The 26,600-nt window shown below is 41.8% G+C and overlaps 3 protein-coding genes across 3 annotated transcripts; 1 reads left to right on the top strand and 2 right to left on the bottom strand.

Moving 5' to 3' along the window:
- The first annotated feature begins 1,229 nt into the window (after positions 1–1,229).
- LOC119270066 (THO complex subunit 2-like) lies at positions 1,230–22,240 on the top strand. Its single transcript, XM_037552033.1, has 33 exons — positions 1,230–1,532; positions 1,607–1,732; positions 3,417–3,458; positions 3,599–3,658; positions 3,774–3,836; positions 4,076–4,156; positions 5,060–5,134; positions 5,224–5,271; positions 5,368–5,436; positions 5,540–5,673; positions 6,139–6,214; positions 8,027–8,217; positions 9,874–9,954; positions 10,130–10,331; positions 10,638–10,826; positions 10,902–10,982; positions 11,077–11,196; positions 12,375–12,434; positions 12,667–12,794; positions 13,558–13,654; positions 13,732–13,860; positions 13,941–14,044; positions 14,387–14,564; positions 14,675–14,826; positions 15,626–16,232; positions 16,335–16,439; positions 17,647–17,802; positions 17,870–17,950; positions 18,053–18,128; positions 18,213–18,481; positions 18,928–19,995; positions 20,328–20,617; positions 21,698–22,240. Exons 1-33 carry the CDS (start codon positions 1,389–1,391, stop codon positions 21,765–21,767), a joined length of 5,352 nt encoding a protein of 1,783 aa, XP_037407930.1. The 5' UTR covers positions 1,230–1,388; the 3' UTR covers positions 21,768–22,240.
- Positions 22,241–22,524: 284 nt separating this feature from the next.
- LOC119272647 (uncharacterized histidine-rich protein DDB_G0274557-like) lies at positions 22,525–23,424 on the bottom strand. Its single transcript, XM_037554093.1, has 2 exons — positions 22,955–23,424; positions 22,525–22,848 (listed from the first exon to the last, which is right to left on the bottom strand). Exons 1-2 carry the CDS (start codon positions 23,355–23,357, stop codon positions 22,817–22,819), a joined length of 435 nt encoding a protein of 144 aa, XP_037409990.1. The 5' UTR covers positions 23,358–23,424; the 3' UTR covers positions 22,525–22,816.
- A 1,113-nt stretch (positions 23,425–24,537) lies between these two features.
- LOC119270065 (glycine-rich RNA-binding protein 2, mitochondrial-like) lies at positions 24,538–26,150 on the bottom strand. The gene is made up of 4 exons (XM_037552032.1): positions 25,961–26,150; positions 25,740–25,808; positions 25,312–25,418; positions 24,538–25,054 (listed from the first exon to the last, which is right to left on the bottom strand). The coding sequence occupies exons 1-4, from the start codon at positions 26,106–26,108 to the stop codon at positions 24,857–24,859; spliced, it is 522 nt and encodes a 173-aa protein (XP_037407929.1). The 5' UTR covers positions 26,109–26,150; the 3' UTR covers positions 24,538–24,856.
- Between the last annotated feature and the right edge of the window lie 450 nt (positions 26,151–26,600).

The following is a 26,600-nucleotide window of genomic DNA, read 5'->3' as shown; positions in this document are numbered from 1 at the left end:
AACAAAATTCAGACGAAGCGCCCAAGACAGCACACGACATATGATGGTTGTTGGATGCACTACTTGGCACGTTCCCAGGCCATAAAAAGTGACCCCTGGAGGGCCTCTGCGGGGGTAACCCTTGGTTAGTTATCCCCCCATATACCCCTTGAGACGACATTTACCGGGTCGCTTGAAGGGACGCATAAGGAATGCATTTCTCCCTTTTATTAAAAATTTCTAAAAAAAGTGTTCAAAAATTGTAAAAATGTTTTGAAAGATTTGGATCAATATTGAAACATTTGTACCTTATAAAAATATAAAACTCATGTATCTAAATATAAATGTTCATGTATTATAAAAACGGTTATATTTAAAAAAATTGCATGCAGAAAGAAATGTCCATATATTAAAAAAGCATTCATTTGATAAAAGTTGTTCATGTGTATGAACACATATGTTAATGTAATTTTGTTTTAAAAATTCCTACGTATCCCCACCCACAACAAAAAGTGAAGACAAAACAAAGAAACGAGAAAAGCAAGGATAACATCACAAAATAAGAACAAACACAAAAAAGAACTATAAAAATGAAAAGAATGGGAAAAAATCACCACAGCCCACTACTTGGCGCTTCAGTCGGCAGAACAATCACACTAACAATGCTGAGTCCGTCTAGCACGAAGGCACGTGGTACACAAAGATCCTCCCTTCCCTTCTCAGCCTATGTGTTGCCCCGGTCCTGTTAAAGGTTGCTTGGTTTGGTGCTAAAATATTACTTTCAATATGAAGACAAGCCAACAAATTGGTTGACAACCAATATAGCTTGTCAACCTCGCAATGCATACTATTTTTTTAACAAGTTTTAGAGTTACGAAATGCAGATATGTCATCAAAATTAGTTAGTCCGTAAAATGGCAAGTTTTGCTTCTTCTTCAACATTCAACTCTTCTTTCCACCTAGAAGAACCTTATTTTCGACATTGATTTTTTCATCACAGGCTTACCGCAAACCTTATTCGGGGCTGTACTGGAATACTGTCTGGTACAAAACTCCAAGTCGGAGGATTCAGAATGCAACTTACTCTTCCTCTCTCTCTCTAAAAAAAGAGAGAACGCAATTGACTCCAAAGTAATTCGTCTGGTGCTTTTGAAACCCGAGCAGGCAAAAACCAGGGAAAACCGAACCCGAGCAGGCAAAAAACCAAGGAAAACCGCCCGGTAATAAACCGGATAAACCGGACGCCCAAACCACGCAGCGTATCTCATTCGCACACCTCCTCCCCCTCCGCCTCCCCCGCCGTCTCTCATCCCCGTCTAGCACCGCCGCCACCGCCTCCTCCTTCCTCAGGCCTCGCCGCCTCCCATGAAACCCTAGTTCCCCCAAAACCCAACGCCGCGCCCGCTGCCATGTTGCGGCCGCTCCAGGCGCCGGACTACAAGTACGTCACCGAGGAGTGCCTCCGCGAATGGAAGGGCCAGTCCGCCGCCGCCTTCCGCATCCCCGATCCGGTCCCCATGCCGCGCTTCCTCTACGAGCTGTGCTGGGCGACGGTGAGCTCACGTACTCAGCTCGCTGGCTTTGTCCCTGTCGTCTTCGCGCTGATTGCGTTGGTCGGGTTGCGCAGGTGCTCGGGGACCTGTCGCCGCACAAGTGCCGGGCGGCGCTGGATTCGGTGGTGTTCGCGGAGGAGGCATGGCAGGAGGACTCCGGCTCGGTGCTCGCCGACATCGTCGCCCACCTAGGGCAGGATGTGAGTATTCTCCAGTCTCCACCCCTTTTTCGTTTGCTGCTGTGTGGTGCTTAGTTAGTTTCGAGTGGCTCGATGGAATGTGTTTGATTAGTCAATTCGCAATTGGGCGGTCGTACGCAGAAACACTGTTTGCAATGCTTAGCTGAAAATTGGTCAAAAAAATTTTGACTGGAGACGGCCAGTTTGTTAGTCTGTGTTACTTGTTGTGCCAGCTGAAGTGACGACCTGGTTGAATTGCAAGACGTTTCAGTGATGAAAAATTATCTCAATGGAAGTGATAGCGTGTGGTAGCTCTGGACAAGTTCTAAAGGCTATGTTTGGAAAAAGTACCCTGCTGAAGCTGTAGCAGAAAAGAAGGTTTAAATTATGCTTTTACTGATGAACATGAAACTACTAGCTTTGGGTAGCAAACCTTATACTGGCCGAAAGCACAAACCTATTCATTGTTATTCGAACTGTAGTGCGGGAGTGTTTAGATTTTGCATGCTTATGCACATGAACATGGATATTAGTTGTAGCTATCAGCATATCTCTCTGCAGTGAAGTGCAAAACAATCTTACAGATAAGCGAGGTGATTATTGTACAAAAGCTCGTGATGTTCCTTTCCAGTTTCTGGTGAACCAATTCAAAGGTCTACCCTGCATGGCTTTAGTTCTCCTGTTCAGTGAAACCGGTCTAAAATGGAACTGTTCTGGATCTATACCACAAAACAGTTACCAAGAGCATTGTTTTCTAGGAGTTATCGAGTTGTGGACTTGTCACCTGATCATGGACACAGGTGACAGGGAGTGTCACCCAGAGATTTCGGGTTTGGCCAACGAATCTAGTGGGACGGGCAGATCTGGTGGCATTGGGCTCGAGGACCGAGAGGGGTCCCCAACTTGATCCTCCACCTTCTGGCTTCTGTCATAGCTTTCGTTTCCCATTTACTCGACTGTTGTGGTGAACTGGGTTTATGAGGTGAGGATGAGTGTAGCAGTAGAGGGAAAAGGGCAGTCTGTGTACTCTGCTGCTGTGGTTAGACCAGACAGGCTGTGTGGCAGCTGTAGTGAGGAAAGGGCTGTGGAGGATTAAATTAGGTCAGCAAGTGGCAGATGGCTCACAAATCAAGACATAGATGGTCTTTTTGGCTGTAGAAAAGTTGTAATTATCGTCTGGAACTCCCCTGCCATTGGAATTGCACCCATGGGCATTCTCCATGTTATATGAGTTATAATTGCCGATTTGGCCAATATGTGTTATCTCCTGAGTATTGACATGGCGCACACCATGTTGGCAATGTCATCCTGAAGCCCGGTTATCGCCGTGACTCTCGCTGGGATGCCATGACAGCCTTTACTTAGATGCTGCTACGGTGTTATTGTTGTTTTTCCAACAACCAGGGTCAATAGAAATGTAAATGCTATCCTTCATTCAATCTCTTGCCACTTCCCATCCCGGAAAAACGAAAATATCTTGACACCTGTGTCTTGCTTACTCATTATCATAGGACTTCAATCAATAACCTTTTATTTCCCACCTATCAGTGTGGTTCTGCTTTTGATCCATGGTTGATGCCCAAGTCCAAGATGCATTTATTTGAATCATGTAACTTAGATTTACCAGTCCGTTGCTTGTGCTGTCATTTCCTTGTAATCATTGAATGCTGTATTATTAGTCGATCTGACCTGAAGTTATGTGCAGATTACATTTTCTGGTGAATATCGCAACCGTCTTGTCAAAATGGTAAAAAATCTTTTTGACACTTAAATACCTATTCATAATTTTAGTATGCAAATAGGCTATCTATCTTCTTGGCCCCTATCCTTTTTATGGTGGAGGATTTAGTCCTCACTAATTTCCTTAAATACTACTCTTGGCTGCAGACTAAATCATTTGTGGAGTCTTCATTGATTGCGCCTAGGCTTCTTCAAGAGCGATGTGAAGTGAGTATTTGTTGTTCATCATACTAGGGCGTCACATCTTTGTTGAAACCACCTTTCATGATTCAAGGCAGCTGACACCATGTCGTCTCTGTTTCCTGTATGTGCACATTTGAAGGAAGAATTCCTATGGGAGGTTGAACAGAGTAAGTCAAAGGGCCAGGATTTAAAAGCCAAGGAGGTATGTGTCACATACTAATACCATGCATATTGTTAGGACTTAGGATATCATGTTATGGTCATTGATTCCTCATATTTTGTGTGTGCTCACATGAATTATACAATATACCATGTCACATTAGTGCATATATCTTTTAAACATGGTTTCTGTGCAACATCCTTCTCCTTATCTGGCACATTTTCCTTTTTGCCTGTTTATTGCATCATTTTTTAACGTCTGCTTGTAATAATTGGCAACAGGTCAGAGTCAACACGCGGCTTCTTTATCAGCAAACTAAATTCAACCTGCTAAGAGAAGAAAGTGAGGGCTACGCCAAGTTGGTATGTATATCTGCCTGTGAAACTTCCACCAAAGTTCTTGTTATAGTTGTACATTGGTTCATTCATACTTTTAAGAAAATTTTAAGTAATCATCATTATTTCTTTATGCTATATGGATTGAGTAGCATAACATATCTTTATGTGCTTCTACTTCCTTCACTGATGCTTTGCTGAGCAGTACTGCCCCAAATTACTGCAAAATTATTTGATCCTTATTACTAACTGAATATCTATAGTTCAAGGGGAGTCTGTAAAATAATCAACTAATTTCAGACTTCGATTTATTATTGATCCTAAAATTACAGAGTTGGACACTTGGACTGCAAAATAGTGGAAGCCAAATAACCTGTGTTTCTCAAAGTATTTATTTGAAAGATGCTATAGAACACTTGTCTTGATTAGCATCTGCCCAGACACCACAAACCCATGTTATTACCCAAACACACTGAAGTTGTAGTCATTTGCTGGACACGTTTTGCTGCCTGAAAACTATAGAATTACTGAATAACCATGCTCGTTTGCTATTACACACTTTGGTGTCTACTAGCAAATGGACACAACTTTATGATGTGTCTAAGTGTCTGGGCTGTGACACAATCAGGTAATGTCAATCAGTGCAGTTTCCTGCAGCCAATTTTGCCTTCCTCTTTTTAACATGTGTTCTAACAAATCTAGAAGGTAAACTCTATAATCTAGATACTTCTACAAACAATTGTAATTGTGATTGCAGATGTATATATCCACACACGTGTTCTAACTTCTTATACTTCCAGTTCGAAATTATTTGAGAGTAAATTGCATTCGTGTGGGATTTTCAGTAGTTTCCAAAGAATGCGTCTAAAATGGTTTACTGTAGCTTGGTGTAATTTTTAACCTAGTTGCCTTTGTTTGTCTGGAATTCAGGTAACCCTACTTTGTCAAGTCAATTCAGATTTGGCTTGCCAAAATGCTTCTTCAGCTACTATCAGCATTATAAAGGTTGGGTGTTGGAATTTTCTTTCTTACTCCTATGTTATGATTTGAGCATGTAAACAGTATTGTGTAATGACATAATGTTCTTGTGACAGTCATTGATTGGACATTTTGACCTGGACCCAAATCGTGTATTTGACATTGTGAGTTTTCGTTTTTTATCATGGTATTACCATCTGATGTTGTAAAAGTATGTCATTGCTACAATGTAATTACATTCTTCCTTGTTTGCCTGCTAGGTGTTGGAATGTTTTGAACTCTATCCAGATAACAGTATCTTTTATCAGCTTATACCTCTTTTTCCAAAGGTATTCATTAGTTTTGAATAAGATACCACTACCTGTAAAGATTATTACCATACTTCACTTAGTACTTTGATTCAGCCCATCTTATGACTTCTGTTTGTTACAGTCCCATGCTGCTAAAATTTTGGGGTTCAAATTCCAATACTATCAACAATTGGATGTAAACATCCCTGTTCCGTCTGGTCTTTTCCGAATAGCAGCCCTGTTGGTCAAATCTGGTCTTATTGACCTTGATAACCTGTAAGTTTTCTAGTTGTCCTTGTGTTCCTCTAGACTTCTTGAACTCAGCTGTCATTTCGGACATCCTCCTTCAAAATATTTCCAAAATATTTTGTTCTAAAAAATGATCTGCAGTCAAAAAACTTTTTGTAAGGTTTACATACATGTAAAATTGGTACTTTTCACATTCCTTTGTCGATGTCCTCTTCAATTTCTGCTCTTATTTTGATGGCCATTTCTTGTAACTGTATGATGACTTTTACAAGCAGTACTGAATTGTTAGGTCATTTTCCTCAGAAGGTACTGCAATACCGAGAAAAATTAATCCTATTTGGTATGAATATTATTAATTATTGCACTAACCAACTAACCATAATTGTAGTCTGAAGTCCTTGTTTGCTTTTAATTTCAGACTCCTTTATGCTGTGTCAATATGAATTAGTGTTGCTGCTGGATCATATTTAATATTCATGCCTTCTGTTTCAGCTATGCTCATTTACTTCCAAATGATGATGAGGCATTTGAGCATTTTGGCTCCTTTGTTTCAAGGAAAATTGATGAGGTTAGTATGTAGTTTTCCAGTTGAATTCATTCTGTTCTAAAAACGGGTTTGCTGTATTTCGTAGGGTTATAAATGAGAATTATATGCATGTTGCTGCAATGCACCCAAATAATAAAAATACCACCACAGATTTTCAATAACCTTATATTTTATGCTCCGACTCTTAGATGTAACAGAAGACTACCATTTGAAAAAGGAAACAATGCCATGTAAAGTTCTGTTTAAGCAAATACCATGATAATTCCTATTGGAACCACAACTTCATGAGGAATAATAGTCAGTTGCCACACTTGGATATTTTTTCATGAAACCATAACTATCACGCTAATTATTCATGCAACTCCCAAACCCCTCGTTTGATGGCAAAACTGACATGTCAGTCATGACGTGATTATTTTGCCAGCGTGACTTTGACAATGTGGACTGACTGAACTCTTCTTCCGCCCCTGAATCTTTATTCTCTGCTCCACCAATGTGCCATCTTCTCATGAATGATCTGTCCTTTGCCGCATTGAAGCTGGCAACAAATTCCCTGACTTTATCGCTGGACTACTCCAATGTAGTCCTCTGGTCGATGTCCTTGGCTTTGTACTTGGTGCCGGCCCTGAGCAGTGGGAATATCGCCCTCAGCAGTGGCCAGTCAACAGGATGTCCACTGGCTGAATGCCCTGGTTCAGCAGTGCTTCCATCTTTGTCCTAGTTGTGCTCCATCGTGAGCATCCCCATGTATTTGAAGTACAGCACAGATTAAACTCACTGTCAATGTCAGATGTAAGTGCCTAATGACGGAGATTCAGATCTAATTCAACCACTGGCTTTATCCCTGCCCTATCCTACTTGCCATCAATGCCAGCACCCTTGCTATCCTTGTGGCTGAACTTGAAGAAGCCCCGCAGGCCCAGTAGTTGATGGTGATTAACGGAGCCACGATGGCCATGAAGCGGGTGGTGTCACCCTCTTGTTTGTTGAAATTGATCTCATCCCAAATCTCTGTAGCAGTACTGTGCAGTGATTGCAAGATCCAGAGCATCAAGCGTATCTCACCCAATGGCTCGCTGCACTTTCATTTTCATTATCAGTGGCTGCCTTCAACATCTTTATCTCTGTTGTTGGGGTTTCCTCCATCTCTTTGCAGCGCGTTGGAAATGACGCTCCCTCTCCCCACTTCATTCAGATAAAGTATCACTACTATTGCCTCCATCCCGAATTTTTCTTACTCAACATGGTAGTGCAGCGACGGTGTGGCTTTGGATGGTTGCGTTTCCTATCAGCTTGGTTGCAGCTAATGGTGAGTCATTCCTCCCCTCAATCTCCAACTTGGCCAGGAGACGTGCCCTTTTTTTCTGGGAAGGTGGTGGATGGTTCCAGAACATGGCGGAGGCAGCTCTTGGCTACTGTTCACTGTGAATGCGCCACTGCTCTCAACTGTTAGATTTAGGGGCCCAGTGGTTAGGGTTGATGCTCTTGTCTGATTCAAAATTGGTAGACCATATATAGAAATTGGAACTAGATTGGCAAAAATGTAATTCTTTTGATTGTCATCTTGTAGTTTAGGCTTTGAAGGAGTGTCATATTTACAGTTACCTCTAGGTATATGAACCTCTCTGTCAACAGTCGAGACACAGTAATACAGCCGCACCACTGGTTGTAGGATGGTATAACTGTGTTTTAAGTTACTGGAAATATTTCGAACTGGGCATGCAGATCTTGTCTTGCATTTATGCTATGTCTACATTGATCTTCAGTATACTTCAATAATTATTGACACAACGAATTCAACTTGGAGTTTACTCATCTCTTTGTTGATCACAGGCTACTAAAATAGGCAAAATAAATCTTGCTGCTACTGGAAAGGATCTTATGGACGACGAGAAGCAAGAAATAACGATCGATTTATACACAGCATTGGAGATGGAAAATGATATAGTTGAGGAGCGAGCCCCTGAGATAGAAAAGAACCAGAAGCTTGGGCTTCTTCTTGGTTTCCTCTCAGTTCATGATTGGTATACCTTGCGTGCCATTGATCTTGGATGTTCTATTATAATACTGCAAAGTTTCTTTTAATAACGATTCATTGTTAGTCACTTGGTACAGTTTCACTCTGTTAGAGTACGTAATGGGCCTAATGGGCCTGGACTGGCGGTATAGCCCGTTAGTCTTAGGGTTAATTAGAGAGCTTAGGGGTCAAGTAAGCCTTGCTGGGGAGTCAAGTAAACCTCTCTATATAAGGGGAGAAGATGTAAATCTAATCAAGCAAGAATTAAGAAGGAAATCCCTTCCCTTTTGCCCGACCTCGATCTCGTCCGCTGCGTCGGGGATCTTGGGCATGCGGTTTTCCCCACGGGCGGCGGGCATGCTGTTTTCCCCACGGACAGCGACCTCAAAATCTGCGACATCGGCGGTTGGGGGGCGCACCCCTCCTCGCCATTCTCCATCGAAAGCCCTCCACTCTTCTCTGTGCGGTGCAGACCAACAGCCGTCCGGCGGGGAGAAGGCATGGTGTCACCGACAGGAGCGCACCGCGTAGCACCACTGCATTCCGCCGCCGGCCGCTGCGAGGGCACCTCTGCTGGTCGCTTTTGCGACCACTTCCAGGTGGCCATACACATGCACTCCTTTTGTCCAGATGGTGTCCATGGGATCCAGGTGGCTGTACACGTGCACGTCCGACGTGTCGATGGTGTCCACTTTATGTTCAGGGGTCCAAAATAAAGCGTCCTAGTCCATTTCAGGTTGAGAGTAATAAAACAAGCCGATGTAAAAGGCTTGTTTTTAGGTGTTAGGTTTGTGTTGCGTCGAGTCATGGTTATAAGTTGGTTAGGTTGCAGCTCGAGGACAAGCTGCATGTCCAGGTGGGGTGTAGTGTTAGAGTACGTAATGGGCCTAATGGGCCTGGGCTGGCGGTATAGCCCGTTAGTTTTAGGGTTAATTAGAGATAAGGGTCGCTTGCTTAGGGGTCAAGTAAGGGCCTGTTCTGAAACTGCCCAGCTTCTCAAAAACTTCCTAAATTCAACTTCTCGCATAGCTTCTCGCTTCAGGTGGCGATTTGGAAAGCGTTCGGCAACACAGCTTCGTTTTCTATCGTCAAGCAAGAGGCTGCCAGCCCATCTAGCTGGATTAGCAGGCCAGGTTCGGGGCCCAAAAGGAACAGGCAACGTGAGAGAGAGCGAGTTCGGGAAAGAAAACGAACCGGTACGCTCAAACTCACTTGGCGGTGGCAATCTTGTGGTAATTAGCCTCAACTCCAACTTCTGGGTATCCATGGATCTGGAAAAGGCCAGCTTCCCCAACTCCACCTTTTTTACACTACGGCAGCTCGCCAGCTTCTCGATTCCTGCTTCCTGGAGCGCTAGCGTTCGGATGAGCTTTATGTGTGGAGATGAAGAAGCTAGGAGCTGGAGCGTTGCCGAACAGGCCCTAAACCTTGCTAGGGAGTCAAGTAAACCTCTCTATATAAGGGGAGAAGATGTATCAATCTAATCAAGCAAGAATTAAGAAGGAAATCCCTTCCCTCTTCCCCGGCCGTGGGCAAAAAGGCCCCCGGCCGTCCCTCTCGCGCCCTCCTTCTAGCAGCCACATAACACACTCCTGCAGTAAACACATCTGTCTTCTTTGACATGTTATTATTTCACTGATCGACTTGTGGTGTTATTTGCCAGGGACCATGCGCAGCTACTATTTGAACGTCTTGCACAGCTAAATCCTGTTGAGCACATTGAAATTTGTCATGGTTTATTTAGGTTTGTCTACTTCCTCTGCATATTCTATCAGCAGCCTCAACAGATGTTTACTATTATGATATTAGCTGTACTTCTACGAAATATGACATATTATGGCGTGCCCGAGTATGTCTCTTGTAATCCAATGGTTGAGTTCCCCGATTTATGTTGTTCAATTCTACTTTCATTTGTGCAGAATTATTGAGAAGACCATTTCTTCAGCCTACAGTGCATATTGTCAAACGCATCATAAAATCTCCCGTAACATCGACACTCACATGATAGATGCATCATCTGTCTCTTCACCAAGTTATTTGGTTCATCCGCCGAAAGTGTTTTTCCAAATGCTTGCTGTCTGTGGACCATACCTTCATCGTGACACACAATTATTTCAGAAGGTACCATTAGATCTTCTAGTGTTGAATTCTTCTCTTCTTTGGTCTGCTTGATGTCCTGCTGCCCTACTGGATATGACTTGTTCCAGGGATGGGCGCACACAGCACTTGTTCCGTTCATACTTGTGTTCTTGTTACCAGAGTATACCTAAGTTTTACTGCATTTGTTTCAAAGCATTTGGAAAGGTCCTATGACTATGAACACCTTTGCTTGCAATTATGCAGTTCCTCCTGGAGCATCTAGTGGCAAAAATTGTTGGATATTGTTTATTTAATGGCGCATGGTGCATTTGTTGTATTCATTGTCAGGTTTGCAGAGTGCTAAAGGCGTACCATGCCTCGTCGAAAGAATCAGCCCATACAACAGGTGTAATGTCTCCAGAATCTCACATCGAAGAAGCACTTGGGTCATGCTTGCTTCCTTCACTGCAACTTATACCTGCCAATCCTGCTGTTGATATGGAGATATGGGGAGTTCTTTCCCTTCTTCCTTATGAGGTTTGCCATGCTTCATGATTGTTGCTTGTTATATTGCACTACCTTTTTAACCAGTCTGGTACTGTTCATGTTTAGGTACGCTATCGTTTGTATGGTGAGTGGGAGAAGGACGCTGAACAAAACCCAGTTGTCCTTGCTGCAAGGCAAACAGCAAAGGTTGTCTGCTTATTCCATTTCTGAGTTTTCTTTCTTTCGCCTATCATTTTAGCTTGAGCTTTAGATTCACCAGCATGCTTAATTTCTCAATTAGCTGGATACCAGAAGGCTCTTAAAACGGCTGGCCAAGGAAAATCTGAAGCAGCTTGGCCGCATGGTGGCTAAACTTGCTCATGCAAATCCGATGACTGTACTTCGGACAATTGTCCAACAGGTATTTTGAACTAACTGTGCTCATACAATTTATTCAAACAATAATAGATACTGCAGTCATATCTGAAACATGCAGCCCTACTTCCATTTGGACTAGCAGCTGTCGTTTTTGTGGCCTTCTGTAATTAATGTTTTTTGGCAAGCTCTTTCTGCGAATAACTTATTCCCCTTGTTCTGTTTTAGTTCTCTTATGTTGGAGATGACCAACCATTGTTACATCTGCTGACAGCTCCATTCGGACTGTATTTTGCTCTTTTATCTTCTCTGGAACCAGTGGAATGTCTTCGTGCCAACCTGGCAGTGTCCAAATCCATTATATGTTTTTATCCTAGATGCTGAACTTACCGAGTGCACGCTATTCTAGTTTTCCCTGGCTACATCAGCTCTTTGTGCACTAGGTCTGCCATTGGGTATGATCCATGGTGTTCTTATCAACTAAACTGGCAGCAGACCCGTGAATGCTGGTCTGCTGTTACTACATCCTCTGGTGTTATTTCTTCAAGGATCAAGTTGTAGTTAACGGACATAGAGGTTTTCACTTTCAGTTTCAGAAAAATTTCAACACCAACCGAAATCACCAAAATTCAGTGATTTCGTTTTGCATTTCGGCCAATATTCACTTGAATTCATTTAAAATATTTGAATTTTTTGAAATTATTTTTGAAAAATATTTGAAATCATGTGTACTACTGAAATCGCTGAAATATTTTGGCCGAAAGGTAAATATTTCAGTGACTGCTGAAATTAATGAAATTCAGTGAATTTCATCGAAATCTCACTGAAAGTGAAAACCATTTGAGAGTAGTCAAATTGGAACTGATCAATGTTAAGGGGAATGCTAATGTCATATTCTCATTACTGTTAACTTTGTAAATTAATTATAATGGTGCTGACAAAAAAATTTGGGGGACCAAAAGGTAGCAGAGCTTCCTAAGTCCTACTGCTCTATATATTAGTAATATAATGGAATGTGTACACGTGGAGAGGGAGCATGCTCCTTAGGGGTACACAGCACTTGATGAAGCAACAGAGGGAGTCTGGCCAAATGATATCTGAATATATTATTTTTATTGGGTTAAATATGATAATTCATTGATTCTGGAAGTTCACCCTTATAATTGCAATCCTTTGTTGACTTGTTTCAATTATTTACCTCTACAATACATTCACAACTTTCAGGTCGAAGCATACAGGGACATGATAAATCCAGTTGTGGATGCTTTTAAATACTTGACTCAGGTATTAGCTGTGTATGTGATGCATGTTTTATACAGATGCCCACACCCTTTTTGGTGTCGGCTGTAATTGTTTTGCTTGTGTCTTTGAATTGTTTTTATAGGTTGAATTTACAGTGTTGTCTAAGTATGCTTCTTCTACCTTTTTAGTGTCGGCTGTAGTTGTTTTGCTTGTGTCTTTGAATTGTTTTTGTAAGTTGAATTTACAGTGTTGTCTAAGTATGCTTCTTTTACAGCTGGAGTATGATATCTTGCAATATATTGTAATAGAACGGTTGGCCCAAGGTGGTCGTGAGAGAGTAAAAGATGACGGTCTTAACCTGTCAGATTGGCTTCAATGTCTTGCATCATTCTGGGGACACTTGTATGTAGTTTTGACTCCTGTCTGTGATTACATTATTTGCACAACACATGATGTGATGTACCGATCAATTTTTAGTTAAACCTGATGATCCAGCGATATTTAGTGATTTATATTCTTGCTTATTGGGCACATGTAAGTGCTTTTATCATGTGGCTCAAACAATGGTCTCCTGCTATTCAAAATTTGCATTGTTGATATTTTTTCTCCATCATAGTGGTTAGCAGCAAACTAACTGAAATGAATACCTGCATAGGATGCAGTTTTAATAAATATCACAAAGATTCTTCTCTACTCGTATTTGCACGTAGTAAGCTAAGCATACTATACATTATGTCGAACATGCATGCCAATGATATTAGTATGCTAATGCAACATAAGGTAATTGATTTATAACCTAAATATTTAGAGGTTTACCTTCCGCTCTGCAGCTAGGATCTTTGGCTGTTATCTTGTCCAGAATCTTGGGTTGCCCTCTCCCCGTTTGTTCGCTCATTCTAACATCATGTCTGTATAAGTTTTGTACAACGAAGATATCACCGATTTGCCAAGACTCCGAATTTTGTTATTGCTTGTTATGGATGAATAATTACTGTGTCCAACTCTCAGAATAAGTCTTTAATCTTTATGCTTTGAGAAAAGCAAGCAATATCTGTACTAGTGTTGTATATCTTTCAAATATCTGGGGCGCTTGTGTTTCCCTTATCAGTATTGTTATTATCTTTAATCTTTATATGCTCCTATTCTGAACCAAGAATTTTAACAGATGCAAGAAGCATTTTTCCATGGAGCTAAAATGCCTTTTCCAATACATAGTTAATCAACTGAAGAAAGGATTGGGCACTGAGCTTGTTGTACTCGAGGTTTGTTGGCTATGTCGAAACTTTCTTGCTGCCTTGTTATCATACGAATCTGAAGTTTAAAATGATGTAACATGCAGGAACTCATTCAGCAAATGGCAAATGTACAGTACACTGAGAACATGACTGATGAACAGGTTGATGGTATGGCAGGGAGCGAAACGCTGCGGCTTCAATCTTCACTGTTTGGCTCAACACGGAACTATAAGGTTTTATCAGGAACCAAGGCTCCTTTCTTTATTTCCTGATAAGATCAAAAAACAGTTTTACCAAATCATTGTTTTTGCAGGTCCTGAACAAGTCTACTAACAAGTTGCGTGATTCTCTGCTGCCAAAAGATGAACCTAAACTTGCAATTCCTCTACTACTGCTTATTGCCCAGCACAGATCCAAGTAAGGTTTTGGCAAAATCCTCTGTCCCTCCCCCGGCCCTAATTTTGGTCTGCTCCCTCTGCTAAGTGGACTTCAGTCTTGCTGTAGTTCTGTATGATATTTTAATGTAGATGCATACTGACGGTTAGTATAGATGTATCCTAATGATTGAAATTCTTGACTATATTTCTGGAATTATGCATTTATTTATTTAGATTATGCCAAAGCAAATATTCAGGACCATTAGCTAAAGCTTTATTATCTGCATTGTGGGGTTCATGTTTTAGCTTAGAAGCCTGTCATATTCAGTTTTTTACATTGGCACTGGCCTTTTAAAGTTGATAATTTTGGCATTATTCTCAGGATTATAATAAATGCAGATGCCACATATATCAAGATGGTTAGTGAGCAGTTTGATAGATGCCATGGAATACTACTTCAGTATGCCGAGTTTCTTTCAAGTGCTGTAACTCCATCAACCTATGTTCAACTTGTACCTCCGTTGGAAGATCTGGTTTATAAATATCATATTGAGCCAGACGTAATACACTCGTACCTTGCACACTGTATTTTTTTAATGTGTGAGTGGTTTTTTCATTGTGTAATCACGCCTCAGTGAGTTAACATCTTAGTAATTTAACTTCATTCTAGGTTGCTTTTCTTATATACCGCCCTGTAATGAGGCTTTTCAAAAGCGCTAGTAGTGGTGAAGCATGTTGGCCTCTGGATGGCAATGAAGAAGGGGAGCCTGTATCATGTGATGATATGATCTTGCACGGTGATTCATCCCAGAAGTTAATCATGTAAGTCTTCTATGAACATCTGCCACGAGTCTCTCAATCAACCATTCAGTGGTATGGGTCATCACCAGCAACTCCTAGTTGAGCCTGGGCTCCTGGGCTCAACTACAACTGTAACGAAATCCACATCGCAAACCATTCTGAAAAAAAATTCAAATGTAAATATGGCAATACAGACTTTCAAATTTTCGTGCAAAAATACGCGGCGTTCATTGCAACAAAAAGGGGTTTACAAATAGTTGCTAATTTAGTCCCCATCCTCATCTTTTTTGTGCAGACCACAAACAGGCATTTTTTTCATGTGACGTAGTCTGATTTCTTTTCGATTTTTGTCGGAACCTCAAAACACACTTTTTGTTTTTTGTTCTTAAAAAAAGGTACAAATGTTTCTGAGAGTTTGAAATCTGCCTCGGGATTATCACGTCTTAGTTATTCCACTTTCATTTTTTGGTTCATGTTGAAATAAATTGAAAAGTAAATTACAAAGGAAGGAAAGTTTGGAGAAAATATGCACCGTCAAATCATCTGACGACAGCAATGAGAATTTGATACCCTCCTTGTTTGCCACTAAAAGATTAGCAAAGATCTTGTGTCCTCCTTGGAAGCTGGTAGGGTAGTTAGCAGCTATTATACCTTTGATAATCGTTGCTTTCAGAAATTTATAATCTAACTGTTTAAGCCTCGTAGAGGTTAACTGTGGTTCAAATTTTCTGTTTCTAAATGATACTGGAACTTCATTGACATCTCCATGGTATTTTAGGTTTGATTCATGTGCAATTGTCTGTATTCTTTTTTTTTACAGGTGGTCAGATCTTCTTAACACAATCCGAACAATTTTGCCAACAAAAGCCTGGAACGGTCTTTCACCTGAATTGTATGCTACTTTCTGGGGTTTAACACTCTATGATCTCCATTTCCCAAAAGATCGTTATGATGCAGAAACCAAGAAGTTGCATGACAATCTCAAACAACTCGAAGATAATTCAGATAACTCTAGCATTGCAATATCACGACGTAAGAAGGACAAGGAGAGAATCCAAGATTTAGTTGACAAATTGAACAACGAATCTGACAAGCATCAACAACACGTTGCATCAGTTCTCCAAAGGCTAGCCCGTGAAAAGGATAAATGGCTGAGTTCTGGTCCGGACGCACTGAAGATCAACATGGAGTTTCTCCAGCGTTGTATATATCCACGTTGCGTTTTTAGCATGCAGGATGCTGTGTATTGTGCTACATTTGTCAAGACGATGCATTCACTGGGAACTCCATTTTTTAACACGGTGAATCATATAGATGTTTTCATCTGCAAGACACTACAGCCAATGATCTGTTGTTGTACAGAATATGAAGCTGGTAGGCTTGGACGGTTTCTTCATGAGACACTGAAGATGGCCTACTATTGGAAGGTAGCTTCTTGATTCATGTGCTGTACACTTTTCACAACAGCTTTCCTGATGGTTATTACATTGTTTTAGTGCTTATGAGTTTGCATATACAACTTTCTGCAGAGTGATGAAGCAATATATGAGCGTGAATGTGGAAATAAGCCAGGATTCGCTTTATACTTCAGATTTCCAAACAGTCAACGTGTACCTTATGCTCAGTTCGTTAAAGTATGCTTTACACACTCCTTGAAGTTATGTGTGTCGCATAATTAAGTTCTGCATGTTTATCATTTCCTTTAGTACAGCTTAGTCCTAAAATTTTAGAAATAGTGATCAAAACATAGATACCCTGTTTTTTGCTTTGATCGCCATTTCTAAAATTTAGGACTAACTTGTCCTCAAGTTGCATGATATGGTGATATCACAATTCATATGAGTTCCTTAGGGTGATCTGTAGTATGAAAGCACAATCTTGTGCCCAAGTAAACTTCTTTTAGGCATGGAATCAGCATAAAAATAAGTCTATTATGTAGTTTATGCGTGTTGTCACCTTCTAAAATTACTTCAAACATAATACTTTTGCACTAGATATTTCGCCATAGAGGCCCCATAGATGTGCATAAAAACAGTAAGTCCCGTCCTATCTCAGTTCACGAGTTAATCATGTGAGGAATACTAATATGCAAAACCATGTTTAGATGCCAACTCAACTCTTTAGTGTGAGCTGTTGGCACACCAGATTTTGATGGAGTAGTTTAATGGATTTACAATTTTGCAAATGAACTAGTTCACAAATTCACAAACTATGTTAGAGGAACCCGGACTCATTCATCTAAATCTGGTGGCTCCAATGCACCATATAATGGTACATTTTGTGTTGGTATGCTAGTTCCAGGTTACAGATACTTCACGTTAATTCCGCACAAAGAGGACATAAGATATTAAATCTTTGTACTCTGCTTGCTAAGAATGAGTTATCTTGCCACATTTTTGCGAAGGAAAGCTCATTCTTAGTAATTAGGCCCCATCTGTTGTTTATCATGCCAAACATGTCAGAGTTCAGTTTGGGAATTGTGTTGCTGTGTCCTACGATGCAGCTCTTTTATTTAAAGAGAATAAAATGTTAATCCTGCAAGTTTTTCCATAATGTTTAAATGTGTCTGTACAAAATGATCCACTGCATACTTTCCATTGATACGCATCTGCCCATTTTTGTTGGTGAAATTTCTGTTTCTTGGACAGGCATAATTTAGCATGGTTTCATGGACTCTATAGTATATATTATTGTCATATGCCGCATTTTTCGTAGATTTTGTTCATGTTGCCTGAATTAACAAAAAAGACATATGTGAATGTCTAGTATCCAAAAATCTATGTTGTCCTGCTGTATTCTTCACATGTGCTTTTTAACATCTTTTTTCTGTGCTTTTGAAAGGTCCATTATAAGTGGAGTACAAGAATTACCAAGGTGCTTAATCAATGTATGGAATCAAAAGAATACATGGAAATTAGAAATGCCCTTATTGTGCTCACAAAGATAACTAGTATTTTTCCTGTGATTCGAAAAAGCGGTATCAACATTGAGAAAAGGGTAAGTACATCAGTAGTCACCATTTGTGATATGCTGTTGGGCTATTACTCACAAATATGTTTACCAGGTTGCGAAGCTAAAGGGGGATGAGAGGGAAGATCTGAAAGTACTGGCCACTGGTGTAGCTGCTGCTCTGGCAGCTCGCAAGGTAGGTGTTACATCTTCACTGGTGCCTTTTTTCTCCCTATCAGGAGACAACCACCTGTGTATGTTATGAGATGTATGTGTGGAATGCCCAATTATTATGCAGAGTTCATGGCTATCTGAAGAAGAGTTTGGTATGGGTCACCTTGATCTGAAGCCAGTGCCTGCAAAACCTATTCCTGGTAAATGGAAGATACATAAGACTTTATTTTTTGTCGGACCACTATGATTAGCTGGAGCGTAACTGTTCCTTGGATCTCGTACAGGAAATCAGTCTGCAGATTCCTCAACGGCAAAAGATCGCAGCATTCGTGCAAAATCTACAGAAGGTAGGCATGAAAGGTCAGAAAATGCAATGAAGCCTGATGCTCAACATAATAAGAAGAATGCCTCGACTGCAAATGGATCTGATAGTCAAATGCCATCGTCCTCTGCACAAGGAAAAGCTTCAGGACCTGCACAAGGTGCAGATGAACCTCCAAAAGTTTTGTCTGATGGGTTAGTTAAAGTTTTGAAGCCTGCTGCAGAATCTGAGGTATCTCTCAGTTTATCATGTGGAAAGTGACAACAGTTTTTTTGAATTAAGCTTTTTTCTTAAAAGGATGCATATGGCAATAGTATGTGCATCTATACATCTTTGTGCAAAAATTAGCATTTTGGTTAAAAAATAATGTCTATTTTAGTCCTACATCCTTGTCTTTTTTCTCTAAACGACAAATAAATGTACTTCACAAATATTTGCAAGTAGATAAAAGTATTTCCACGTGTAAATTTGTAGGGTTTTTTTAAATTGTAAACCGCCTCTCTTTTTTTCTTCTTTCTTTCAAAACAACGGATTCAGCTGTTTCTTGTTAGCGCATAATCCACGTCTTCAATTTATAGTCCTTCATTATTTCATGGAGCATAGCAGTGACCAATGAGCAATTTTGTGCTGGATAGTTTGCAACTTTGCATTGTATCTAATAGTTTTTATGACAACAGACAAGAGCACCACAAAAGCGTGATGCACACAATGCTGCAAAGGTATCTAAGCATGATTTGGTGAAGGAAGATGCAAAACCTGGGAAAATTACCAGCAGGGTTCTTAATCAAGAAGTCTCTGCTATTCCTGCTGACAGAGAAGTATTGTCTCTGCCAGCTGATGGTGGGCTGGATACTAATCCCACTAGTTCGTTGGTTGGCACCAACGGTAATGTACATCCAGCACCACGGAAGGTATCAGCATCCTCCCAAAGGTCAACGGTGTTGGCTGCACATAATGATGCAACAGCAAATCCCACCGGTGAAGGTGAATCTACTGAGTTGGTTGATTCTACCGTGAAACGGCACAAAAAATCTGTTCCCATGGAAGAAGAGAGAACAGGTAAACGAAGGAAAGGAGAAATTGAAGGCCGGGATGATGACTTAACAGAACATCATACGGACAAAGAGAAAAGAATGGACTTGCGATCAGTAGATAAATTCCATTCTGTGGATCACGAGAGAGGTAATAATGAGGAACAAAACCTAATTCGGACAGAGAAATTAAAAGAAAGGTTTGATGAGAAATATGACAGAGATCATAGAGAAAAAACAGATCGGACTGAGAGGCGACGTGGAGAAGACGTGGTTGAGAGACCAGCAGACAGATCATTGGAAAGGAGAGAACATTCTATTGAAAGGATGCAAGACAGAGGGACGGATAGGGTTCCTGAAAAAGGAAGAGAGGACAGGAATAAGGAGAGAAGCAAAGTTAAGCATGCTGAACCCTCCATAGACCGGGCACATACTTCTGATGAACGGTTCCGAGGGCAAAGCTTGCCACCACCTCCACCTCTTCCAACTAGTTTTGTACCCCAATCAGTCGCTGCTAACCGAAGAGATGAAGATAGTAACCGAAGGGGTGGAAGCACCAGACATACACAGCGGTTGTCTCCCAGGCATGATGAGAAAGAAAGGTGGCACGTGGAGGAGGAGAATGCTCCGCTGTCGCAGGATGATGGGAAGCACAGAAGAGAGGAAGATCTCCGGGATAGAAAGCGTGAAGATAGGGATGTTTCATCAAGCAGGGTAAATATGCCTTCACTCCCTAATACTCTTCTGTGATTTGTGATCAATTTTTGCTCACTAGTTCAGTTATGTCGATATATGTCTTCAGTCCCTAATAGTCTTCTGTGATTTGTGATCAAGTTTTGCTCACTAGTTCAGTTATATCGATATATGTCTTCACTCTCTAATACTCTTCTGTGATTTTGATCAATTTTTGCTCACTAGTTAAGCTATATCGATAAAAGTCATTTGTGTCTTGTGCTCAGACTTGGTGTGCAATCACTCCTCTTGGGACCTTGCATTGTGTAACCGAACATTCTTGCTTGATCTCTAATGCTATGTTATTTTTATAGGTAGATGACATGGATAGGGACAAAGCTAATACTATGAAGGAAGATAGTGACCCTAATAGTGCATCCAAACGGCGAAAAATTAAGAGAGATCAGTCTGCTTTAGAAGCTGGGGAATATGCACCTTCTGCTCCACAGCCTCCGAGCCTTGGTGCTGGTAACTCACAATTTGAAATACGAGAGAGAGAAAGAAAGGGTGCTATTTCACAGCATCGTCCGTCACATGCTGATGACCTCCCTAGGATGCATGCCAAGGATTCAACAAGCAAGACAAGTCGTAGAGAGACTGACCAGTAAGTTTGGAAATGAGGATCTCATTGAACTAAGCATGCACGCTTTCCTACAATTTATAACATTTTTCACTTTGCTGTGTTCTTTATACCTTAGCTGTCATGTGAAACACACTATCTGTTTTATGGGAACGATCAATATCTCATGCAAATTGTAGCCCATTCTTTTCCTTGACCTCTTTTAGCATGCGCCTGACCCGCCTCTTCCTAAATTGAAGAAATATTTAGTCAAATAAAATAATGATTGTATTCCCAGGTTACTAGTCGTTATGCAGGTAGAGAATGTTGAAAATCCACCATTTCACCTTCCTAAATTGTAGATAAGATGGTGTCATGCACTTAAGGTATGGTGTGGATGGCAACTAACCACTTAAGCTAGCGATATTGCAAAAGCTGCCTCGAAGGTGGTTCAACAATTGAAAAGTATAAATACTCGTGTGCAATAATGAATTATAGAGAAACATGCAACTAAAAACTGTCATTTTATTAGACCGTACAAATAGCTACATGACACAAACAGTTCAGCGGAGTAATGTGTTGAGAATTATGATATTTATCACCTATTTAGTTGTCATGGGTGACACTGTTAAATCCTAGCTACCAAAACCAAGATCAATGTGTATGCAAAATTGGTATTACTCTCCTTTTTTTCCCTTGTGTGCAAGAGTGTCCTAAAGGAAGTGAGCACTGAAAGCTTACACATGTAAAATGCAACATACTCTTGCATCACTTTGTTGTCTTGAAGCACATTTTAACGGCCTGATTCTGCATGAATTCTGATTTATGTATTTAGAATTGTGTTAATCCTTGTTTTGGCTTTAATACGAGCTTGAGATTTTAATGAATTTCTGAGTTACATATAGGAAAGAGAGTAATCACATCGTTATGAGTAGGCTTAATGTCTTACCTAGTTACCTTAAATATGTAGCAGAGGTATATATAAATAAATCTGTAGAAAGATGATTACTAGGATGGTTTTTTTCTTTCCAGTTCTATAATGAAGCATCTGCTTGAGCCGCGTTTTTTGGTATAAACCTTTTTTAAACATAAGTTTTGTTTCTCTAACAAACCTTTAAACTGCAGAACGCATGATAGAGAACGGGAAGAGGAAAAGAGGCCAAGAACTGAAGCAAGAAGAAAGCATCGGAAATAGGTTCTTGCAGGACTTTTGATCACTGCCACATGACATGGTTTCACCTCGAGGATGTGCATGATCACCTGCGAACAAGAGTGCTTTGTTGTAGCAGGAAGATCTATCTGGACATATTTGAAACATTCAGTGTGTATGTCTCAATCCTTCAGCTGCGTACTTAAGCCGTACTTCATCGATGCTACACAGTGTCGCTGTCCAGATGCACTGTTATGAAGAATGTCATTGTGCAAGGAACAGGCATCTGGGCCATATGGTCGGTCGACTATACAAGCTGTTATAAACATTGTAACGTAGAATGATGAGCAACAGAACTGTGGGCCATATTAACCTAGACGAATTTGCTGTAAACATGTACGTATGAGGAGATGTGTTCATCCTACAGCGGCAGAAAAGGACGAGGAGAATGTTTTGTAGCAAAGTACTTTATGGCATGTTTTGGAATGGTTTGGTTATCAATTTCATGTGCGGCAACATATGTGGAACTGTTCAGCAGTATTGGTTACCTGTGTGACTTCGTCTACTTGAGCAATTCAAATAGGTGCCAGTTCGCGTTACAAGATTTTGGTAATTCGACGCGCAAAAAAAAAGATTTTGGTAACCTGACAAGTGTGCTGCCAAATTTTGGAAGGCGTCTTGCTAACCCCGACCGTTTAGTTTGTTTGTTGCGGGATCAATGGCGGGGCGCAGTGCCTGTCCATGAACGAGAAAGAACTAGTGCAACAGCGTGCCTGCTTGAACAATGGTGACGCGGTAAACCAAAAAACAAACCGACAGAAATACTGTTTTCCTTTATGATTGAACCGGATATAAAATTCCGTTCTGGTGCCCTCTTAAAAGGCAAAAACCAAGCTCCGTCTCGAAACAAAAGTTCTCAACGCAGAGCATCAGGTATGCTGTGAATACTGCCCGCTGAGCTGATCAAGAACCAGAAGTCATCTCCTCTCGCAAAATGCCTTCCCTCGTAAAACAAAATCCGAAGCATCAAAAGTTCTGGTAAGCCGGGCCCCTGTCCGGTCTGCATCTCCGTCGTCGCTTGAGCCGCGGCGCTCCTATTTCTTCCGGTTCTTCCTCTGCTGCTTGGCTGCAGAGCGAACAGAGTTGCAGAAGACACAGAAGTCACGCCGAGACATCCAACAAGCATCACGGGCTGGGGAGAAATTAGCGAGAGAGAGAACAAGGCGGCTTACCCAGCCTCCTCTTGGCGTCGGCCTTGGCGAAGAACTCGGCCCACTCCTCCGTCAGAACGAACACCGGCTCCTCCTCCTCCTCCCCCCACTCTTCTTCCTGCCCGAGGTAAACTTCCTCTCCTCGCTCCGCCTGCGGCGCCGGCTCATCCGCGTCCCCCGCCGCCTCTCCCTGCGGCCCGGGGAGTGGTCCTTCCGCCGCGGTCGGCGGGTGGGGAAGCGTGTGGGGAGGAGGAAGAGGAACCGATGTGTGGTGGTGGTGGTGGGCACAGGGAGCGGCGGCGGGCAGGAGGTGGGCGGCGTGGTGGCGGAGGTGGATGTGGATGCGGTGGTGGTGGCCGGGGTCGAGGCGGAGGTGGAGCCGGTGGTGGTGGTGGTGGTGGTGTGGAGGGTGCGGCGGATCCATGGCGTCTGCTCCGTCTGTTCCTCGAGCCTGCGCTCTGTTTGCGACGGCAGTGCTACCGCCGAGTATATGTAGGGTTTACGCTACAGCTTCGTCACGCCCCTGCGCTTCGGGGCCTCACTCTAAAATTAGAGAAAATCCAGATGAATTCAAATTTTTCGCCAGTGACAAAAATGGCCTCGGATGTTTGATTCTGGCTTTTCTCAGTTCTTTTTTCCTTCAACTTCAGAATGTCGATCTGGATTTTTGATAACGTCTATGGGTAAGCTTATTTATTATATTTTCTCTGTAAACAAATAGAGGACTTAACTAAAATAATGATCTAAAACGTCATATATTTATTTATTTATAGGGAGAGTATATTGATGCACAATCACTCAAATGTATTGTGACTGCCCTGCTCCCTAAAATTTAACTTCGCTCTAAAATCACAAGGTGCTAGAACCCGAGGTACAACTGTATTTTTTTATGAAGCTATTTTGGAGAGGCTTCAAAACTTTAGTTTGAAGTGTCCTCATGAAGCTGAGGGAAAGTTACCCATCACTACCATCAGTAGGTGGGTTTTATTTTTCCGTCACCCTGCCGAATAGACCTTTTCCATCAAAATTTTACATTTTTAAACCTGAAACTAGCTGAAAGCCAAACAAAATAAATTGTTCTAATGAAGCTGCAACTCCGGTATGGAACCACTCATGAATAACTTTATTAATCATGAAGCTCCAAAATAAATTTGGTAGAGCCTGCCAAATAATCCTCCATTTGCTTCTTACTTGATGGTCTCAGATAATCTGTGGATCTTATCTGCCTGTAGTTGCAATTAGATTATTCTTTGAACTTACTATCCAAAAACTAGTCTTTTTTCTTTTGTAACTTTCTGCAGCATAACAATCTTTGAGCTAAGGAAAGCACAGAGACATTCTGAGCACAGAAATTCACCACTGGTAAACCAGTAGCAAATTCCTCCATTTGCTTCTTACTTGATGGTCTCAGATAATCTGTGGATCTTATCTGCCTGTAGTTGCAATTAGATTATTCTTTGAACTTACTATCCAAAAACTAGTCTTTTTTCTTTTGTAACTTTCTGCAGCATAACAATCTTTGAGCTAAGGAAAGCACAGAGACATTCTGAGCACAGAAATTCACCACTGGTAAACCAGTAGCAAATTCCTAGCAAAGACCTTCATGTTTGAATGTAATACTTGGAGAATTTATGATAATCAGACTAACATACACGACTTAACTCAGAGACTCACCACAAGTACACAGTGCAATATACGGCAAAATGCATGAACTTCCATTGAGACTCATCCAAGCCTCGAAGCAGCATGACTTAAACTCTTGCACCATCAAGAAACGAACCAAAAACAAAAATACTAGAACCACATCTCTGCTCCTATTGAGTTCAACTATCGCAGATAACAGACAGACGTGACATAGGTTCCACATAATCAAGACACTGTCCTAAAAGCGCATTATTTTAAATTTGATAGTCTGCGCTCTCCTTAGAAAGCTTCACGGTCACCACCATAGCCACCGCCACCTCGGCCACCACCGCCATAGCCGCCGCCGCCACCACCATAGCCGCCGCCGCCGCCAAAGCCACCACCTCCTCCATAGCCACCGCCGCCGCGTGAGAAGCCGCCACCACCCGAAGGCCTCTCATTGGCGAAGTTCACACGGACGTTCCTCCCTGCAAGCTCCTGCAAGCATTGGATGGGCATTAGATCCTTATAACTAGTGGCCAATGAAGCATAGCATCAGGATCAGGCCAAGCAAATGACTAAAGGGAGGAACAAAACATTGAAACAATAATTGACAAGGTGTTTTCCACCTGACGGAACGGCAGGCACATGGTACATGGTGAAAATTATCAAACCCTAATCAGCATCTAAATGGTAGAAGTAAACTCTATTGTCAAGTAGAACAGCACATGTCTGATACTCTAGTTTTGACTCACCTGACCGTCCATGCCTTTTGCAGCGCTATCTGCATCAGCTTCATTCGCAAAGCTCACAAAACCAAACCCTCTAGACCTTCCAGTCTCTCGATCAGTGATGACACGTGCTGTAACATGAAAGATGGGGATTATGAAGCAGTAAATACAAGATAAGTGAAAAGCATCAGAACAACCAGCACAGTCAAGCAAATTCCCATGTATTGCTTAACATTCATATCTTGAAACAATTAAGTGCAACATTAACATGAACCATGCCAGAACAAACAGCTACTCCCTCTGTACCAAAATAGTTGTTGCTGGAGTAGCTGAAGTTCAGCTACTCCAGCGACAACTATTTCGGTACAGAGGGAGTAGTTCCATGTATTATTGTACAGATACCAGAAAAAATGACTTATACAGATTTGATGAAGGCTTCAAGATGTACTGACCCTCAACGACCTCTCCAAAGCTTTGGAACGCCTCCTTCAGCGAATGATCGTCAGTAGCCCAGGCCAGACCTGATGAATAAAACTAAGGTCGTTAGTGGATAGGCTTCTAGAGTCATGTTCTACACAAAAAAGTTGTTAGTGGATAGGCCAGACCTGAGCCAAGTTCTACAATACAAGGTCATGGACATACAGTACAAGCAAAGCGACGAAAGAAAACTCACCGCCGACGAAAAGCTTATTGCCACCAGCGGGCTGGCCGGCGCACATGAAGCGGGCAGCGTTGAACAGGGCAGGAGCCGAGCCGGTCGAGGCACTGCTCGCCAAAGCACTCTGCCTAAGAAGGCTTCCGAGCTTGATGAGGGCCGCCATGGAGGAAGACTAAAACCTGCACCGACAAAATAAATCATCAGCAAAAACGAACCGAAGGGGCAAACAGGGTTAGACACATCAACCAGAGGAAAGGCACAAATTTGCAAACAAAGAAAGATTTTTTACTGGTGCAAACTCCCTACAAACACGATATACTCCTGCTATAACAGATTAATCCAACAGATCAGACCATCCCGCCTAATTCAGGCCGAGATCCCGAGAACGCCACGGTTCCCCTCCGAAACTCGCAACCCGTACTCCCATGACGACGGCCCCGAAATAATCTAACGAAACCGAACGAAATCCAACTCGATAGCCCCTCTCTAACACCTAAACCCACACGAATTATAGATCATCAGACAACAGGCAAGCGAAACCCTACCCGTTCCTCCGCCAATCGATCCACTTTTTAGACTAATAACAACAACCAGCAAGCAATCTAGCGGAAGGGGGCGACGGATCAAGGCCAGATCCGCCGCCGCCGCCGCCGCC

This window comes from Triticum dicoccoides, chromosome 3A (assembly GCF_002162155.2).
Source record: "Triticum dicoccoides isolate Atlit2015 ecotype Zavitan chromosome 3A, WEW_v2.0, whole genome shotgun sequence".
In the NCBI taxonomy this organism is placed as follows: Eukaryota; Viridiplantae; Streptophyta; class Magnoliopsida; order Poales; family Poaceae; genus Triticum; species Triticum dicoccoides.
The sequence above is the reverse complement of the archived record's forward strand: the minus strand, read 5'-3'. Positions and strand labels throughout refer to the sequence as shown.

What these genes read in the sequence shown, in the direction of transcription:
- LOC119272647 (XM_037554093.1), bottom strand. Translation starts at nt 23,357, where the DNA reads ATGGATCCGCCGCACCCTCCACACCACCACCACCACCACCACCGGCTC. An exon ending in CGACGCCAAGAGGAGGCTGG is followed by an intron (nt 22,849 to 22,954) that starts GTAAGCCGCCTT and finishes TTCGCTCTGCAG; the next exon opens with CCAAGCAGCAGAGGAAGAAC.
- LOC119270065 (XM_037552032.1), bottom strand. Translation starts at nt 26,108, where the DNA reads ATGGCGGCCCTCATCAAGCTCGGAAGCCTTCTTAGGCAGAGTGCTTTG. An exon ending in CAATAAGCTTTTCGTCGGCG is followed by an intron (nt 25,809 to 25,960) that starts GTGAGTTTTCTT and finishes TTTATTCATCAG; the next exon opens with GTCTGGCCTGGGCTACTGAC. An exon ending in CAAAAGGCATGGACGGTCAG is followed by an intron (nt 25,055 to 25,311) that starts GTGAGTCAAAAC and finishes CAATGCTTGCAG; the next exon opens with GAGCTTGCAGGGAGGAACGT.
- LOC119270066 (XM_037552033.1), top strand. Translation starts at nt 1,389, where the DNA reads ATGTTGCGGCCGCTCCAGGCGCCGGACTACAAGTACGTCACCGAGGAG. An exon ending in GCATCATTCTGGGGACACTT is followed by an intron (nt 12,795 to 13,557) that starts GTATGTAGTTTT and finishes GAATTTTAACAG; the next exon opens with ATGCAAGAAGCATTTTTCCA. An exon ending in AGTCGTAGAGAGACTGACCA is followed by an intron (nt 20,618 to 21,697) that starts GTAAGTTTGGAA and finishes TTTAAACTGCAG; the next exon opens with AACGCATGATAGAGAACGGG.